General features: G+C 41.4%; 1 protein-coding gene across 1 annotated transcript in view; it reads left to right on the forward strand.

Annotated features, from left to right (window-relative positions):
- The window catches only part of cep112 (centrosomal protein 112), a 547625-nt gene that overhangs the window by 521578 nt on the left and 8794 nt on the right, over positions 1 to 17253 (forward strand). The window contains exon 28 of the mRNA XM_043715232.1: positions 11606 to 11707. Within this exon, the coding sequence (XP_043571167.1) occupies positions 11606 to 11707 (102 nt within the window). The remainder of the gene's footprint in view (positions 1 to 11605; positions 11708 to 17253) is intronic.

The following is a 17253-nucleotide window of genomic DNA, read 5'->3' on the forward strand; positions in this document are numbered from 1 at the left end:
GAGGCAGGAAACATGTTTCTGCTGATGGGTGAGTCCCGAACCAGAGGACACAGCTTAAGAATAAGGGGTAGGCCATTTAGGACAGAGATGAGAAACTTCTTCACAGAGAGTGGTGGGTGTGTGGAATGCTCTGCCCCAGAAAGCAGTGGAGGCCCAGTCTCTGGATTCGTTTAAGAAAGAGTTGGATAGAGCTCTCAAGGATAGTGGAATCAAGGGTTATGGAGATAAGGCAGGAACAGGATACTGATTGAGGATGATCAGCCATGATCATATTGAATGGTGGTGCAGGCTCGAAGGGAAGAATGGCCTACTGCTGCACCTATTGTCTATTGACTTCACCACAGGAAATAACATCACCACAGAAAATTACATCACCAACCAAAAGAAACCCAAACATATAAATAGAAAGCAGGAATTTTCAGCTTTGCTTCGCCTGAGGTCCACTGAAGGTGTTAACTAGTAAGGTATCGAAACATCTGGAAATGAACCTTTCAGCTCAGCAAACAAACTTACACCCAAAACCTTAATTCACTTTGTATGTATACCATGTAAAACAAACTTTTCACTGTATCTTGGTACATGTGACAACAATAAATCAAATACTAGACATCGCCAAGCCTAATGCCATGGGGTTTACCATCTCTCTGAAACCCAGTGTAACCTGCAAGGCCCATAACTGTGCTCCAGCTCCACTAAGGCCCAGAACCCCACTAACAGCAAACCAAGGAACTCCTCCTCAGCAACCATGTGACTTCCAAGCTGCTCATCCAATCTTAAACTGATTTTTTTCCCATGCTTGATTCTGTTGGAAGCTGGAAATGTGTTGCTGGAAAAGCGCAGCAGGTCAGGCAGCATCCAGGGAACAGGAGAATCGACGTTTCGGGCATAAGCCCTTCTTCAGGAATCTGTTGGAAGCTTATCATTAGCAAATGCAAGAGAGAAACAACCAGTGGAGAAGCAGCTGCCCATCGATTCTGTGTCTCTAACATATGGGAACAATCGTGCTAAAAAGAAGTGATGCTGCCCAAGTCAGGGGCTCCTTGAAGGCATCATCTGTATCCCCTCTTCCATGCCCTGCCTAGAATGTTAAAAATCACACAACACCAAGTTATAGTCCAACAGGTTTAATTGGAAGCACTAGCTTTTGGAGCACCGCTCCTTCATCATATCATGCCTAGAATCATATCTGTGACTGTGCTGGTTTAATGCAATTTAGCAGTACACAGTGTGTACCCCATTGAACAATAAGAGGAACTGAATACTGAAAAGCTGCATACCCAGAGTGGAATGTATATGAGTATATGCCTTTGATTGTCTATGTGTCAAATTGCAATCTCTGGATTTAGTGGTGCCAAATAATTCCCCACAGAGAGATAAGGACAATCAGACTCGAGGCACAATGCTGCTCTTCAAACCAGTAGTTTGCACAACCCCCACTGATGTGATCAGCAGTGAATGAGGCCCAGCCCTCTGCATGGAATTTAATATGTATCACAGAGAAGGACAATGAGTTTAAAGGGAAACTAGTGTACAAAGAATCAAAGAAGTCTTTGCTTCTGGATTCTACAGTGCTGAACACGGAATGGTTTTGCAGCAGCTGTTTCCTCGTTGTGGCTTCTTCACAAAGAATCTGCTTCTTTTAAATTAGTTGTTTACTTGGAAGTGCTGCATCAAAAGAAAATATGATTACTGTAGTTACTCTGATTGGTTGAAGCTACCTTTCAAGAGGAAGCAAGGATTTCTGTCTGAGTCAAACAGTTCACACTCACCTTCATCAGCTGACTACAAGTATTTTGCTGTGGCTCCAAACAGGATTCTCACTTCTGAATCCTAGGCTGGTGAATTCAAGTCCTGACCCTGAGATTGCTCACATAATAAAGCAGGTTGGTATTCCTGCTGCTGTTGGAGGCACGCTATGGCAGAGGTGTTGTCTTTTGGGTAAGACCTTTAACGTCGATTCTCCTGTTCCCTAGATGCTGCCTGACCTGCTGCGCTTTTCCAGCAACACATTTCCATCTCTGATCTTCAGCATCTGCAGACCTCACTTTCTCCTCTAAGACCTTTAAGAAACTGCCTGCCCTCTTGAATAGACATAAAAGATCCCTGGTGCCATTTTAAAGAAGACCAGGAGAATTCTTCCTAATGTCCAAACTCATATTTACAATTCAACCTACATTATTAAATCAGATTCTCCAGTCATTTATTTCACTGCTATATGTTGCAACTTACTCCTATAGTAATTACTACACTTCAAAAACACTTCTTTGGCTTTCAAGTGTCGTGGGATGCCCTGAGGTAATGACAGGTGTTATGTAAATGTAAGTTAGTTCTTTTAAGATATTTTCTATTTTGGAAAGGGACAATTAAAAATATTAAATTAATGTTCGCATAAATTGAGGGAAATGTAAAATCCCAATGGATTAGTAAGGTATTTTCCACATTGGATTGTATTGTGGCAACCACTTGATGTCCAAAGGGCTCAAAGTGTATTTTAGTGTACATGTGGAAAGCACGATAGTTTAGAAAGGATTACTGCCAAAATTGGCACACAAATGTTACATTTCATTTTTATAATGTTCCTTTGCCCTGTATTTTAATGAACAAACAAGAAAGACTGCGTGAACATGTTAAGAACATAAAAAACAGAACAGTAGTCAAATTTCAACTCCTTGACCACCCTATACCTTTCATTAAGATAATGGTTGAACTGCACCATCAACCCCACTTTGCACTATTCCCATTTCCCTTCATGTCTGAATTCTGTCATTTTCAATCTTGAATATTTTCTGTAGTTGATCTTCCAAAGCCCTCTGAGGGGAGAATTCCAAAGATTCAGAACCTTCTGATTGAAAATATATTTCCTCATCTCAGTTGTCATTAGCAGCAAATCATGACTCACTAATAAGTGTTATTATCCATGTCGAAAATTCTGTATCTGGCCATGGGTTGTCTGGGTCCTCACGAGGCTGATGAGCCTGATCCTACAGACACGTCTCCAGTCACACATTTGATAGGTGTGTTCAGGAGGTGGAATTGGACCTTGGACTCAAGATCATTGGCATTCCTTTCTCAGACTCCTTTCCATACTTCCTCTTGCCAACGGGTATTCCTGAAGAATTGTGTCTCTTCAGACATGAAGTTCCTTCAAGTCAGTTTCTTCTGCGGGAGAATCTCCTGGGTATTAATATCTACATTGCATTCCTTGAGGCAAGCCTTCAGGGAGTCTTTGAAGCACTTCCTTTGTCCTCCTTTCATTTGAGTACCTTCCTTGAGCTGGACCCAGAAGATTTACTTTGGCAATTGGAACTCAGGGGTCCTAAGCTCATTGCCGGCCCAGCAGAGTTGGTTTTGAATGTTTATGGCCTCAATACTGGTGCTATTGGCATTTTCAAGGATTCTGATGTTAGTACATTTGTCCTTCCAGCTGAGAACCTGTCTCAAACAGCATTGATGGTACTTCTCCAATGTCTTGAGGTGGTGTCTATAATCAGTCCAAGCCATATAGAAGAGTAGGAAGGATGACCATCTTGGTTCTTAATGTCAGTACAGATGCCATGATCATTGAAGTCTCTTAGCCTTGGGCATCTGAAGGCAGCACTCATGGATTGGATACAGTGTTGGATCTCCGCATTGATGTCAGGCATAGATGAGCAACTTTCCATTGATCTTAATGGAGGGAGAGGCTGGAACTTGCCCTAGGATGGGTTGATAAAGGACTTCAGTCTTCTTGAAGTTGAGGCTGAAACTGATTTTTAGGTATACTTCAATGAAGACATTAGGCGAGGCTTGAAGGTTCTTTTCCAGGATAGCAGAGACGATATTGGCATCTGGACATTGAAGCAAGGTGGGTGTTGTTTCTTCTTGGATTTCAGCCGGTTGAGGTTGAAACATTTTCCATCCATCCTGTAGACAATGTCCACACTACTGGGAAAGTTGTTCTTGATAAGATGAAGATTGATGGCAATAAAGATGGAGAAAAAGATGAGGACAATCACCCATTCCTGCTTGATCCCTGTCTTGACCTCAAAGAATTCTGTCATATTACCATCGGTGAGGATTCCATTTGTCATGGAGGGGATGGAGATTGTTGATAAATTTCTTTGGACAGCCAACCTTTGACAGAGTCTTTCATAGCATTTTCCAATTGACTAAGTCAGTAAGAAATGGCCGAACCCTTATCCAGAGATTATCACCATACAGTTCTAGAATCTCCAGGCCAGGGAGCCTCTCAGCATCAATCCTGTAAGATTTATTTTACTTGAGAATGAGACCACCTTTTTTCCTCTAAACTCTAGCAAGTATGATATTCTCAGCCCAATTTCACATCCCCGGGAATCAATCTGCTGAACCCATGTTGCAACTCCTTTGAGGCAGTACATTTTCTTTATTCATTCTCAGGATATAGGTTCTGTTGGCTCGACCAGCACTTATTACTCATTCTTAACTGCCCTGGAAAATGTTGTTATCTCGAAAGTGTGACTTAAAGGAAGTTCTGGGATTTACATATTAATGAAATGAAACCTGCAACCCATTCTAAAAGATGAAAGACTTAACAGCAGTCTAGGTTTTTGGATTGGTGGTGCTGGAAGAGCACAGCAGTTCAGGCAGCATCCGAGGAGCAGCAAAATTGACGTTTCGGGCAAAAGCCCTTCATCAATATCACTTATTGCATCCGTTGCTCCCGATGCAGTCTCCTCTACATTGGGGAAACTGGACGCCTCCTAGCAGAGCGCTTTAGGGAACATCTCTGGGACACCAGCACCAATCAACCACACCGCCCTGTGGCCCAACATTTCAACTCCCCCTCCCACTCTGCCGAGGACATGGAGGTCCTGGGCCTCCTTCACTGCCACTCCCTCACCACCAGACGCCTGGAGGAAGAACGCCTCATCTTCCGCCTCGGAACACTTCAACCCCAGGGCATCAATGTGGACTTCAACAGTTTCCTCATTTCCCCTTCCCCCACCTCACCCTAGTTCCAAACTTCCAGCTCAGCACTGTCCCCATGACTTGTCCTACTTGCCTATCTTCTTTTCCACCTATCCACTCCACCCTCCTCCCTGACCTATCACCTTCATCCCCTCCCCCACTCACCTATTGTACTCCAGGCTACTTTCTCCCCATCCCCACCCTCCTCTCGCTTATCTCTCCACGCTTCAGGCTCTCTGCCTTTATTCCTGATGAAGAGCTTTTGCCCGAAACGTCGATTTTGCTGCTCCTCGGATGCTGCCTGAACTCCTGTGCTCTTCCAGCATCACTAATCCAAAATCTGGTTTCCAGCATCTGCAGTCATTGTTTTTATCTAGCAGTCTAGGTTTGTTCAATATATCATTTCAGTTGCATTACACTGTAATCTTTTGCTATAAATTCTGTTTCTTATGATCCAGCTCCATAGTTGCTTGATGGAGCAGTGCTCCAAAAGCTAGTGCTTCCAAATAAATCTGTTGGACTATAACTTGGTGTTGTGTGATTTTTAACTTTGCCCTGGAAAAGGTAGTTGTAAGCTGCCTTCCTGAACCACCGCAATCATTGGGGTTTAGGCACACCCATGGTGCTGTTGGGGAGGAAGTTCCAGGATTTTGACCTAGCGACAGTGAAGTAATAGCCATATAGTTCCAGTTAAGGATCATGTGTAATATGGAGGGGAATTTTCAGGGTTTGGCATTTCCATATATCTACTGACCATGTTGTTCAAAGTGGGAAAGGTCATGGGCTTTGAAGGCGTAGTTGTTATTTGCTGCAGTGCTCTTTATGGATGGTACACACTGCTGCCAGAATGCATAGGTGGTGAAAGGAGTGAATGTTGAAAATGGAGAATATAGCGGAAATGAAAGGACTGCTTTGTCCTCCATGGTTGTGAGCTTCTTGAGTGTTTTTGGAGCTGCATTCATTCAGACAAGTGGAGAATACTGCATCACACCCCTTGTGCATTGTAGATGGTGGACAGGCTTTGCATAATCAGGAGGTGAATTACTCACCACAAGTTTCCCATCCTCTGCTATGCTCTTGTAGCCACAATATTGATACGACTGGTTAAATTCAGTTTCTAGTAAATGGTAACCCACAAGGTACTGATCAGAGATTTAGCAATGATAATGCAATTAAATATATGTAGAGTGGTTAGATTCTTTCTTTTTGGAAATAATCATTGGCACTTGTGTGGTGTGAATATTAGCTGCCATTTATAAGCCCAAGTCTGGATATTGTCCAAGTCTTGATGCATATGGATACACAAGTATGTAATCTCACAGAAACCCTCCATAATTACAGCAAGATTTCCTTATTCTTTGTGTTCCACCACTCTAAGTTAAAGGACAGCATATCATTTGCTTTCCTAATTACTTGTTGTACCTGCATATTAACTTTTGCAATTTGTATAAATGTCAATTTTTGTTTATTTGTTCATGGGATGTGGACTTTTAATGTTAGATTTTTATTTAATTTGAATTTCACAATGTTCCCAGAACATGAGCCTTTTTTTGTTTTTTGGATTACTAGTCCAGTGACATTAACACTACTCCTCCTATGTCATAATGATATGAGGAAGAATTCAGAATTGGTTCAACAGTTGTCTGCTGGACAATGATGGACTGAGGTTCTGGATCAGTGGTGCTGGAAGAGCACAGCAATTCAGGCAGCATCCGATGAGCAGCAAAATCGACGTTTTGGGCAAAAGCCCTAACTGAGGTGCCTGGTCACCCTGATATTGTCTGATTCACACCACTGTTGATGGGGTTCCAGTTAGTCTCCTGCTCTTAAAGGCAGCCTGTCCCTCTTAAAACTGCTTGATTGATTCACAGGAAGCTGATGTTGCAATCTCAAAGACAGGGCAGAGGAACACAGCACTAAAGGCCTTCATCAAGGAGATGGTAGAGGGTTTAAATTTCTATGAAAGGCCAGGTATTCTCATGGAACGTTCTCCAAAGGAGAAGGGAGCAGGTAGCCATGGAAGGTAATTCCATTTGACCCAGAGGGCTTTGATTCAGTGCTGGCAGAAAATTAATGACATCACATGGGTAATCAAGGTCAACGAATGTACTTCATGTGATTCCCCACCGCAATACCAACCTCACTGCTTAGTGCACCACACATTACTATCACTCAACAGTCAGCAGTCCTGATACCCAGGAGTTACAATTAACATTCAGATACTCAGGCTCACCATTAAAGCCTTGCACTCATCCAAGCCACAAAACCCCCTCTTGCTGCGCCCCATACTTCCAGCTACTCAATTTTAGAAGGCACATTTCCCGAGCACAACATGACACAATCACTGCAATCAGATCCCTGTCTTCAGTCAAGGTGCCACACAGGAGTCAGGCACACATTAATCTACTGGCCCTGACAGAGGAGATGACACAAGCTGCAACAGACTCTCTAGCATCTGGTGTCAGAGACTATCCAGATTATGGTACATTGCTCTTTTATTGAACATTCAGCTCCGAGCTCAACCGGACCTTGCTATCCAACATGATGAGCAATCTGCAGCTGGTGTGACCTTGAAGCATTTGCTTTATACCCCTCAACCCACCTCTCTCATAGCAAGCTGTAACATACCCAGGGTACCAGAAAGAGCAACCACACACCAATGTGAATTTTCTATCGAACTCTGAACAGTTGCCTCACTGCAGGACAAAGTATAAATCAGGAAAAAATGGAGGAGTGTAAGACGGGCACTACCCCTATCATAGGTAATATAGGTCTGCACACTAATTGATGAACAAGAATAACATGGAAGACAAATCTGTAAAGTACATCAGGCACTGTTGCTTAAAGTCGTACATTGCAAAGGGACTAAGCTATTTTAAATCTAGTAGAAATATAGAGATGTACAGCACAGAAACAGACTCTCCTTTCCAAATCGTCCATGCCTCCAGATATGCTACATAAATCTAGTCCCACTTGACAGCATTTGGCACGTGGTAATGTGTAATACGGTAGAATTAATAAGAGTTCTCAGAGTTAAGGATCCTCTGAGTGTTGCAATCACAACGTTGTAGATTTTTAAAAATTCATTCTGAGGGAGAGCAACTTGAGTCTCAGTGCAGTGTCCTCAACTTAAACAAGAGCAACTACAGACCTATGAAAATGTACAGGTCATTCTGCTATAATGTGTGTTTCATCAGCGCAAATTGGTTATAACATGTTACTTTCAAATTGTGGATGTTGTTTGGATAACACAAACTTTCTACTGAACGAATTTAGTGATTTTCTAGTAGCGATCTTCTACAGCATGATTTTCTATAGTGGTTTTCCACGGCACAATTTTCTTTAGCACAAGGTTGCAGCAGAACACAACAATCGCATTATGCCAGAATGATCGGTACTTAAAACAGGAAGGAAAACAGACAAAGTAGAAAGTCAGAGGATGACCAGTTACAGACATTTACGCAGATATTTCGTAACACTCAGCAAAAACACTTTCCACTCGAAAAGAAGGACTCAATGAAAAGGATGAACATGGTTAACAATGGCAGTCAAGTATAGCATCCAATCAAAACTTAAGGCACACAAAGTAGTAAATCAGCGGATTGGGTTTTTCTTTAGGAACCAGAAGTGCATGAAGTAAAAGCTCTTGAAGGGGAAAGTTGATTATGAAAGTAACTTGTTTAGAAATATAAAAACAAACAAGATCCTCTGTGGGTAAATAAAAAGAAAGAGTAGCTAAAGTAAATCTGGGATCCTTGAAGGATGCAACTGCGGAATTAATAACAGTGAACATAGAAATGGCAAATAATTTAAACTAATATTTTGCATCAGACTTCATAGTAGAGCATAATATAAATATTCCATAACAGATAAGCAAGATGCTAATGGGAAGAAAGGTCTTGTAACAGTCACTACCATTTGACAAACTAATGGGACTAAAGGCAGACAAATTGCTAGGATCTGGCAGTCTTAAATAATGGAGACATTGGTGAAAATATTCCAGTACTCAATGAATTCTGGGAGTGTTCCAGCAGATTGGAAAACCACTAACATCATGTCCCTGTTCAAAAAAGGAGGGGAACAGAAAGCAGGAAATTGTAGAGCAATTAATCTAACATCTTTAATTAGGAAAATACTGGAGTCCATTATTAAGGAGGAAATAGCAGGACATTTCGGAAAGCTGAATACAATTAAACAGAGTTAACATGGTTTTGTGAAAGAGAAATCACGTTTGACAAGTTTACTAAAGTTCTTTCAGAATATAAGAAGCAGATTTGATGAAGGGGAGCCGGAGATGTTGTATTTTTAGATTTTCCGAATGCATTTGTAAAGTTCCACAAACAGATTATTGGACAAAAGAGGAGCTCGCAATATTGGGGTAATATATTAGCATGGACTGACAATTAGTTAAGACACAGAAGACAGTCAGATTAATGGGTCTTTTTCAGGCTGAAACAATATAGCTAGTAGGATCAGTCCTAGTGCTCAATTATTTACTATCTCTATTAATGACTTGGTGAAGTGGGGCAGAGTGTAATGTGTCCAAATTTACTGACTATACAAAAAGTAGATGGGATGGCATATTGTGGTGATGACATAAGGAATGTGCAAGCCTCTATAGATAGGTTAAGTGAGGGTGCAAAAACTTGGCAGGTGATGATGTGGAGGTGTCGGTATTGGAGTGGGGTAGACAAAGTCAAAAATCACATGACAGGTTTATTTGAAACTGCAGGCTTTTGGAACCCTGAGGAAAGAGCGGGGTGATGTTTGACTTTGGCGGAAGATGTTTAATGTAGGAAAGTGTGAGGTCATGCATTTTGGTAAGAAGAATCAAAAGGCAGACTATTATTTACATAGAGAAAGACTCCATTAAAATTGCAACACAAAGGCATCTGTTTGTTCTTGAGCATTAAACACCAAACATCAGCATGCAGGTGCAGCAAGTAATTGCAAAAGCAAATTGAATTTTGACCTTCATTGCTAATTTAAAAATAGGTAAGATTTGTTATAACTGTACAGGGTATTGGTGCAGTCACACCTAAAACAGAATTTGCTGGAAAAGCTCAGCAGATCTGGCAACAGTCTGTGTAACATTTTGGGTCCAGCGACCCTTCCTCAGAACTGGACTCAAAATGTTGACTTTGATTTCTCTCCACAGATGCTGCCAGACCTGCTGAACTTTTCCAGCAACTTCTGTTTCTGTTTCTGATTTACAGCATCCACAGTTCTTCCAGTTTTTAATTTGTGGAGTACTATATACAGTTTTGATCCCAGAATTTAGGAAAGAATATCTTGGGCTTGGAGACATTTCAAAAGAGGTTCACTAGACTGATTCACTAGGATGAACATATTGACTTATCCAGAATGACGAAACAGGTTATGCCTTTATTCATTAGAGTTTAGCAGAATGACGTATGATCTTTTTGAAATATAAGATTCTGAGGGTGCTTTACATAGTAAGAAGATGTTTCCACTAGTAGGGAAATTTCAAACTAGAGACACAGTTACAGAATAAGGGGGCATTCATTTAAGATGGAAATGCAAAGGAATTTCTTCTCCAGAACTACTGAATATCTGGAATGTTCTACTGCAGAGAATTATGAAGGCTAGATTACTGAAAGTATTTAAAGAGAAGGTGAATAGATTTTTGAACGATCAGGAGTTGAGGTCTATAAGGATCTGGTACAAAGACGAGTTGAAGCCTGGGCCAGATCAGCCATAATCATGTTGAATGGCCTACTCCTCTTATTTTTTGTGGTCTTATCAGAAATAGGAGTAGATCATTCAACCTCTATAACTTACTCCACTATTCAGTAAGATCATGGATGATCTGATTGTGGCCTTACTGCCAATTTATTGCCTGTCCCCCATTATCCTTAACTCCCTTGTCGATCTAATATTTGTTTAATTCAGCCATGAATATATTACTCTCTGGGGATGAGAATTCCAAAGACTAATGGGTATGAGCAAATAAATACCTCCAAAATTCAGGAAAAATTCATCTGTCTTAACACTATGCCCTTTCATTCCTCACAAGAAGCAACATTCTCATTGTATCTACCCCTCAGAATTGTGTACCTTTCACTAAGGTCAGCACTTACTCTTCTAAACTACAATATAAAGTCCAACTTCTCAGCATTTCCTCATAAGACAACTACTTCACCCCAGGAACCAACCTAGTGCAATTCTCTGAACTGAGTCTGACACTGCCACCACCCCCTCCCCCCCAACCCGACCCACAAGTTCAGATCTTCTGGATTTGGGCAGGAGTTCTCTTCCTCATAGTATCTGTCAAATGCTGTCTTTTGTCATTTAATAAGGGAGAGCTTCTGTTTCTGCAGTTTTTGTTTGAGATGCCAGATGGAATTTGAAACTTTAATCACCAAACATTTAGATGCAAAACATGTCAGAGTACTTCACTTCATTTCGCTGTCAAGTTTATTGTTTTGTATAATTTCAATGAGATGAATTTCAGATGAAAGCAGGTATGGAACCAGAACAGCTTTAAAATCAAATTAATATTGACCTTCTGCTCCTTTAAAAGTAGTACTTTAAATTTTTGAGAGTCTCCAAATTCTGTTCCATTATTTACTGACTTCATTTCCTCCCAGAACAGTAAGGCAAAGCTTTGCATAAAAGTGAAATGTGATCCCCATATCTTTGGGTTTTTTTCCAGATCACTCACATCCAGCAAGAATATGAAATGAAAATCAAAGGTCTGATGCCTGCTACAGTGCGACATGAACTTGAAGATACCATTAGTTCCCTGAAGTCTCAGGTAAATCTCAATGGTTGAATGATCACTGTAATTTTTTTAAATTTTAGCTCTACCTTCCTGTTATTCAAAACTGAATTGTTGTCTCAATCCATGGCCATCAGGTGCCTTTTTTTAATGCATTCATGAGATATGAGCATCGCTCGCTAAGCCAGTATTTGTTCCCTGTTACTAGCTGCCCTTGAGAAGGTGGTACACTACCAAAAAGTGCTGAAGAAACACAAAAGGTTTGGCAGCATCTGTAGAGAGTTAACTTTGGTTCTAAAGAAAATTCATTTGGATTCAGTACATCTCCCAGAGGTCTCTGGTGCTACTAACTGTTTGCTGACCCTGCTGCCAGCTCAACCAGGAGGTCTGGTGTAAAGATAGTGTCTCTTCAGCGACACTGGCATTGTACAGGGTCAGAACCCAAAAATAATCCATACTTCAGATTCCCAACACCTATTGGAAAATCAACTTCAATTTTTGCTTTTCTCTGCCAACCTATTTGCAAGTGTTCAACTCACATGTTCTGCTACTATTTCATAAAGTACAAACCCTTTTAAACCACATTTCAGGTGTTGGGCAGCACAATGGCTCATTGGTTGGTATTGTTGCCTCGCACCTTGGTTCGACTGCAGCCTCAGGTGAGTGTGTGGAGTTTGCACATTCAGCCTGTGTCTGTGTGGGTTTCCTCTGGGTGTTCCAGTTTCTTCCCACAGTCCAAAGATATGCAAATTGGGTGGATTGGGGCATGCTAAACTTCCCAAAGTGTCCAGGAATGTGCAGGCTAGGTGGATTAGTCATGGGGAAATGCAGGATAACAGGGATAGAGTGGATCTGGGTGGTATGCTCTTTGGAGGGAACCTGAAGGGCCAAATGGCCTACTTTAGAGATTCTATGTGCTATAACTCCTCTTGTTTCCCCTAGCTCCTCAGTTACCCCACACACCAGACAAGTTCTGATGAGTGAGGTCTGAAGGGAACTCAAGAGGTGCTACTAACCCTCAACCACCTCCCCAAAATGACCAGTCTGTGTGTGAGTTTAAAAGCTGACTATTGGTAGATAGTTTCACTGTTGAGGGCATCAGAACCAAACCTTAGTTTAATCAGCTTTCATTTTATTTGCATTTTTGCAGCAATTATCACTGGTCAGTAATCAGGAGTAGGAGTCTTGATGTATTTTACTCATCCTGTAGCTCCTCAGAGGCACTGAAGAGCTGGTCCAAATTGGTACTGCCACCTAACCTGAAATCTCCTGGTTTACACAGCCGAGTACATTTGAGCCTTTACTCGCTTGTCCAGGTAAATCAGCAACAGAATAAATGCCTTATGGGAGGGAATTCAATAAATTGTAGTAATATTTATGACCTCATCATTTGATACATTGTTTCAAATATCGTCATGGTCTCCCTGGTCCCAAATTCTAAAAATCTTTTACAGTCCTACAACCATCTAAGGTTTGTTCATTTATCTGAACATTCCCAATTTTCATCTCTCAAATTTTTAGATCATTGCCTTCAGCTGCCTATTCTCTAACTTCTGGAATTCCCTTCCCGAACCTCTCTACCTTCTGATGATCCATCTCGGCCCCTTCCAGAGATCCCCAGCATCACAGATGCCAGTCTTCAGCCAATTTGATTCACTCCATGTGATACAAAGAAACAAATTGAAGCACTGGATGCTGATAAGGCTATGGACCAGAACAACAAGCCAGCAATAGTACTGAAGATGTGTGCTCTAGACATTGCTGCTCCCCTTGCCAAGCTATTCCAATATAGCTACAACACTGTCATCCACCCAAAAATGTGGAAAATTGCCCTGTATACAAAAAGCAAGACAAATCCGACTCAGCCAATTATGACCCATCTGTCTAATCTCAGTAATCAGTAAAGTGATGGAAGGTTCCATCAAAATTGCTCTTAAACAGCAGCTGCTCAATAACCTGCTCAGTCATGCCCAGTTTGGGTTCTCCTAGGGCCACACAGCTCCTGACTTCATTATAGCCTTGTTTCAACCATGGACAATAGAGCTGAATTCTAGAGGTGAGGTGAGAGTGACAGCTCTTGACATCAAAGCTGCATTCAACCAAGTGTGGCATCAAAGACCCCTAGCAAAACCTGAAATCAATGGGAATCAGGGAGAAAATTCTCCCCTTTTGGAGTCATATCTGGCACACAGGAAGATGGATGTGTTTTTTGGACGTCAGTCATCTCAGCTCCTGGACATCTCTGCAGGAGTTCCTCGAAGTATTGTCCAAGGCTGAACCGTTTTCAGCTGCTTCATTAATCACCTCCTCTCCATCATAAGACATGCAGTGGGGGTGATCACTGATGATTGCACAATTTTCAGAACCATTCATGATTCCTCAGATATTGAAGTAGTCCGTGTTCAAATGCATCGACATCTGGACAATGTCCAGGCTTGGGCTGACAAGTGACATGTAGCATTCGTGCTAAGCAATGACTATTTCCCATAAGAAACAATCTAACCACTGTCCCTTGACATTCAAAGGCATTACCATCATTGAATCACCCAATAACACCATCTATGGGATTACCATTTACTGGAAACTCAAAATAACTCAATATAGCATGAAGGGCATGGATAGGATAAATAGACAAAGTCTTTTCCCTGGGGTGGGGGAGTCCAGAACTAGACGGCATAGGTTTAGGGTGAAGGGGGAAAGATATAAAAGACCTATGAGCTGCCAGAGGAAGTGATGGAGGCTGGTAGAATTGCAACATTTAAAAGGCATCTGGATGGATATATGAATAGGAAAGGTTTAGAGGGGTATGGGCCGGGTGCTGGCAGGTGGGACTAGATTAAGTTGGGATATCTGGTCGGCATGGACGGGTTGGACCAAAGGCTCTGTTTCCATGCTATACATCTCTATGACTGTATATAAATATAGTGGCAACAAGTTCAGGTCACAGGCTAGGAATACTGACTCCTTAAAGCCTTTCCACCATCTGTAAAGGACAAATCAGGAGTGTGGATGGGTGCAACTTGCCTGGATGGATGCAACTCCAAAAACACTCAAGGAACTTGACACCCTCCAAGACAAAGCAGCCTGTTTGATTGACAACTCATTTGCAAGCATCAAGGCCATCTACCACCAATGATCAGTAACAGCATTGTGTACCATCTAAAAGATGGGGCCAGCAAATACATATGAACACTACCCTCCAAGCCACTCACCATCCTGACTTAGAAATATATCGCATTTCCTTCATTATCATTGGGTCAAAATACTGAAATGCCTTCCTTCAGGACAGCTACCTATAGTACATGGACTACAGTGGTTCAAGAAGGCAGCTCAACACCTCCTTCTCAAGGGAAACTAAGGACAGACAATAAAGGCTGACCAGCCAGCAGGGCCCATGTCCCATAAGTGAATAAAAAATTTTTAAACCTCTCTTTCCTCCTTAAGACACTACTTACAACCTACATCTTTTGCCGACTGACCTGCATTCCCCTTTCGTGACTCAGTGTTACTTTGTTAGTTAACCCTCCTGTTAGACACCTTGAGACATTTTGCTTTTGAAGTTACTGTATAAATATTAGTTATAAAAAGCATATGACATGGCTCTCACAGAAGCTGCAATGTGAATGATTAATATTTATAGAATACCTGTTTGATTCCTCTTGCTCAAAACTCTCTAGTGAAAGGTACATTTTCCATTTCGGTACCATTAGCTGCTTTACTATCAGTTGTTTTGTGTATTTGCAGTTGCCCATCAATGAAATGCTGACAATAGTGACACAGCAAACAATAAATAGGACAGATCAGTTTTGTTTCTTGAACTTAACACATGCAGAAAGGGTGATAGTGTAGTGGAGTAAATACATGTTCTTTCACTCCATTCCAAACTCAGTGGGAAATTCTGGTACAGATTTTCCTTTCTTTGGACCTTTTAGTTCCAAACAACTTAATGGAATACATCCAAGTTACTTCCAATGCTAAGGTAATTTTCTTTAGTTAAAGCAATAAGTCTTTAATTGTAGAATTCAAAGATATGATCCTGTTGTTTGATAAGCCACAAATTCCAGTACATTTAGTAAGCCTGACATTCAACTGCACTTTCTGATTATATCATTGTCCCTAGTTTGGACTTGCTAGCAGAACAAGACCAACGTGTAAGATGGATAGATAATTGCAGGCTACTGGAACTCATTTTTTCCCTTTAAGAAACCCAAATCTTGTCCCATTCATTTCAATAGAGAGGTATTTTACTGTTCAAAGCATTAAGCAGTTAAACGAGCTTGGCAGGCAGCCATTATCACAGCTTATCAGCAGAGAGTCCAGTGTAACTATTCTAACACACCAATGTCACACCATGCATTTAACCTATACTTTCATCTTTGTGTTTGAATTTGAAACTGAGGCAACAGCTGGTTTGTTACACAATTTTCAGGGACTTTTCACCTGACTTTTCACCTGACAAAGCTGTAAGGCGTATTGGAATGTTTACTCTGGATACGTTTCAAAGTATAAAACATTTTATAGCTTGACTATGACCTGGGTAACAGTGAGATTCCACCTAAACTGCCACACTTTATTAAAAGAGCCAAACAATTTATTAATCCAATGATGTTGCATTATTTGATTATCAATTGTTAAATCCTAAAACTGAGAATCTAAGAGCAGGTGTACTTAGTAATTAAAAATATTATTTTATACAACTAAACTATTTTTTATCACTTGACAAACTTTAAATGTTACACAAGTCAGATTTTGCTTGATGAATTTCTGCACTTTTTAAAGGAGTTTCTTATATCCTATTCATCTAGAAAAGGATAATTTGATTAGGGATAGTCAGCACAGTTTTGTGAAGGGTAGGTTGTGCCTCACAAACCTTATTGAGTTCTTTGAGAAGGGGTACTGGGCTAATGGTCGGATACTTGGTAGTGTGGATGAGCAGAGGGATCTTGGTGTCCATGTACACAGATCTCTGAAAGTTGCCACCCAGGTAAATAGTGTGGTGAGGAAGGCATATGGCGTACTGGCTTTTATTGGTAGAGGAATTGATTTCCGGAGTCCTGAGGTCATGATGCAGTTGTATAAAACTCTGGTGCGGCCGCATCTGGAATATTGTGTGCAGTTTTGGTCGCCATACTATAGGAAGGATGTGGAGGCACTGGAACGGGTGCAGAGGAGGTTTACCAGGATGTTGCCTGGTATGAAAGGAAAATCGTATGAGGAAAGACTGAGGCACTTGGGGCTGTTTTCACTAGAGAAAAGAAGGTTTAGAGGTGACTTGATTGAGGTGTACAAGATGATTAGGGGGTTAGATAGGGACGACAGTATGAACCTTTTCCCGCGTATGGAGCCGGGTATTACAAGGGGGCATAGCTTTAAATTAAGGAGGGGTAGATATAGGACTGAAGTTAGGGGTAGGTTCTCCACTCAGCGAGTCGTAAGTTCATGGAATGCCCGGCCAGCAGCAGTGGTGGACTCTCCCTCTTTATGGGCATTTAAGCGGGCATTGCATAGGTATATGGAGGATAGTGGGTTAGTATAGGTTAGGTGGGCTTGGATCAGCGCAACATCGAGGGCCAAAGAGCCTG

Source organism: Chiloscyllium plagiosum, chromosome 24 (assembly GCF_004010195.1).
Source record: "Chiloscyllium plagiosum isolate BGI_BamShark_2017 chromosome 24, ASM401019v2, whole genome shotgun sequence".
In the NCBI taxonomy this organism is placed as follows: Eukaryota; Metazoa; Chordata; class Chondrichthyes; order Orectolobiformes; family Hemiscylliidae; genus Chiloscyllium; species Chiloscyllium plagiosum.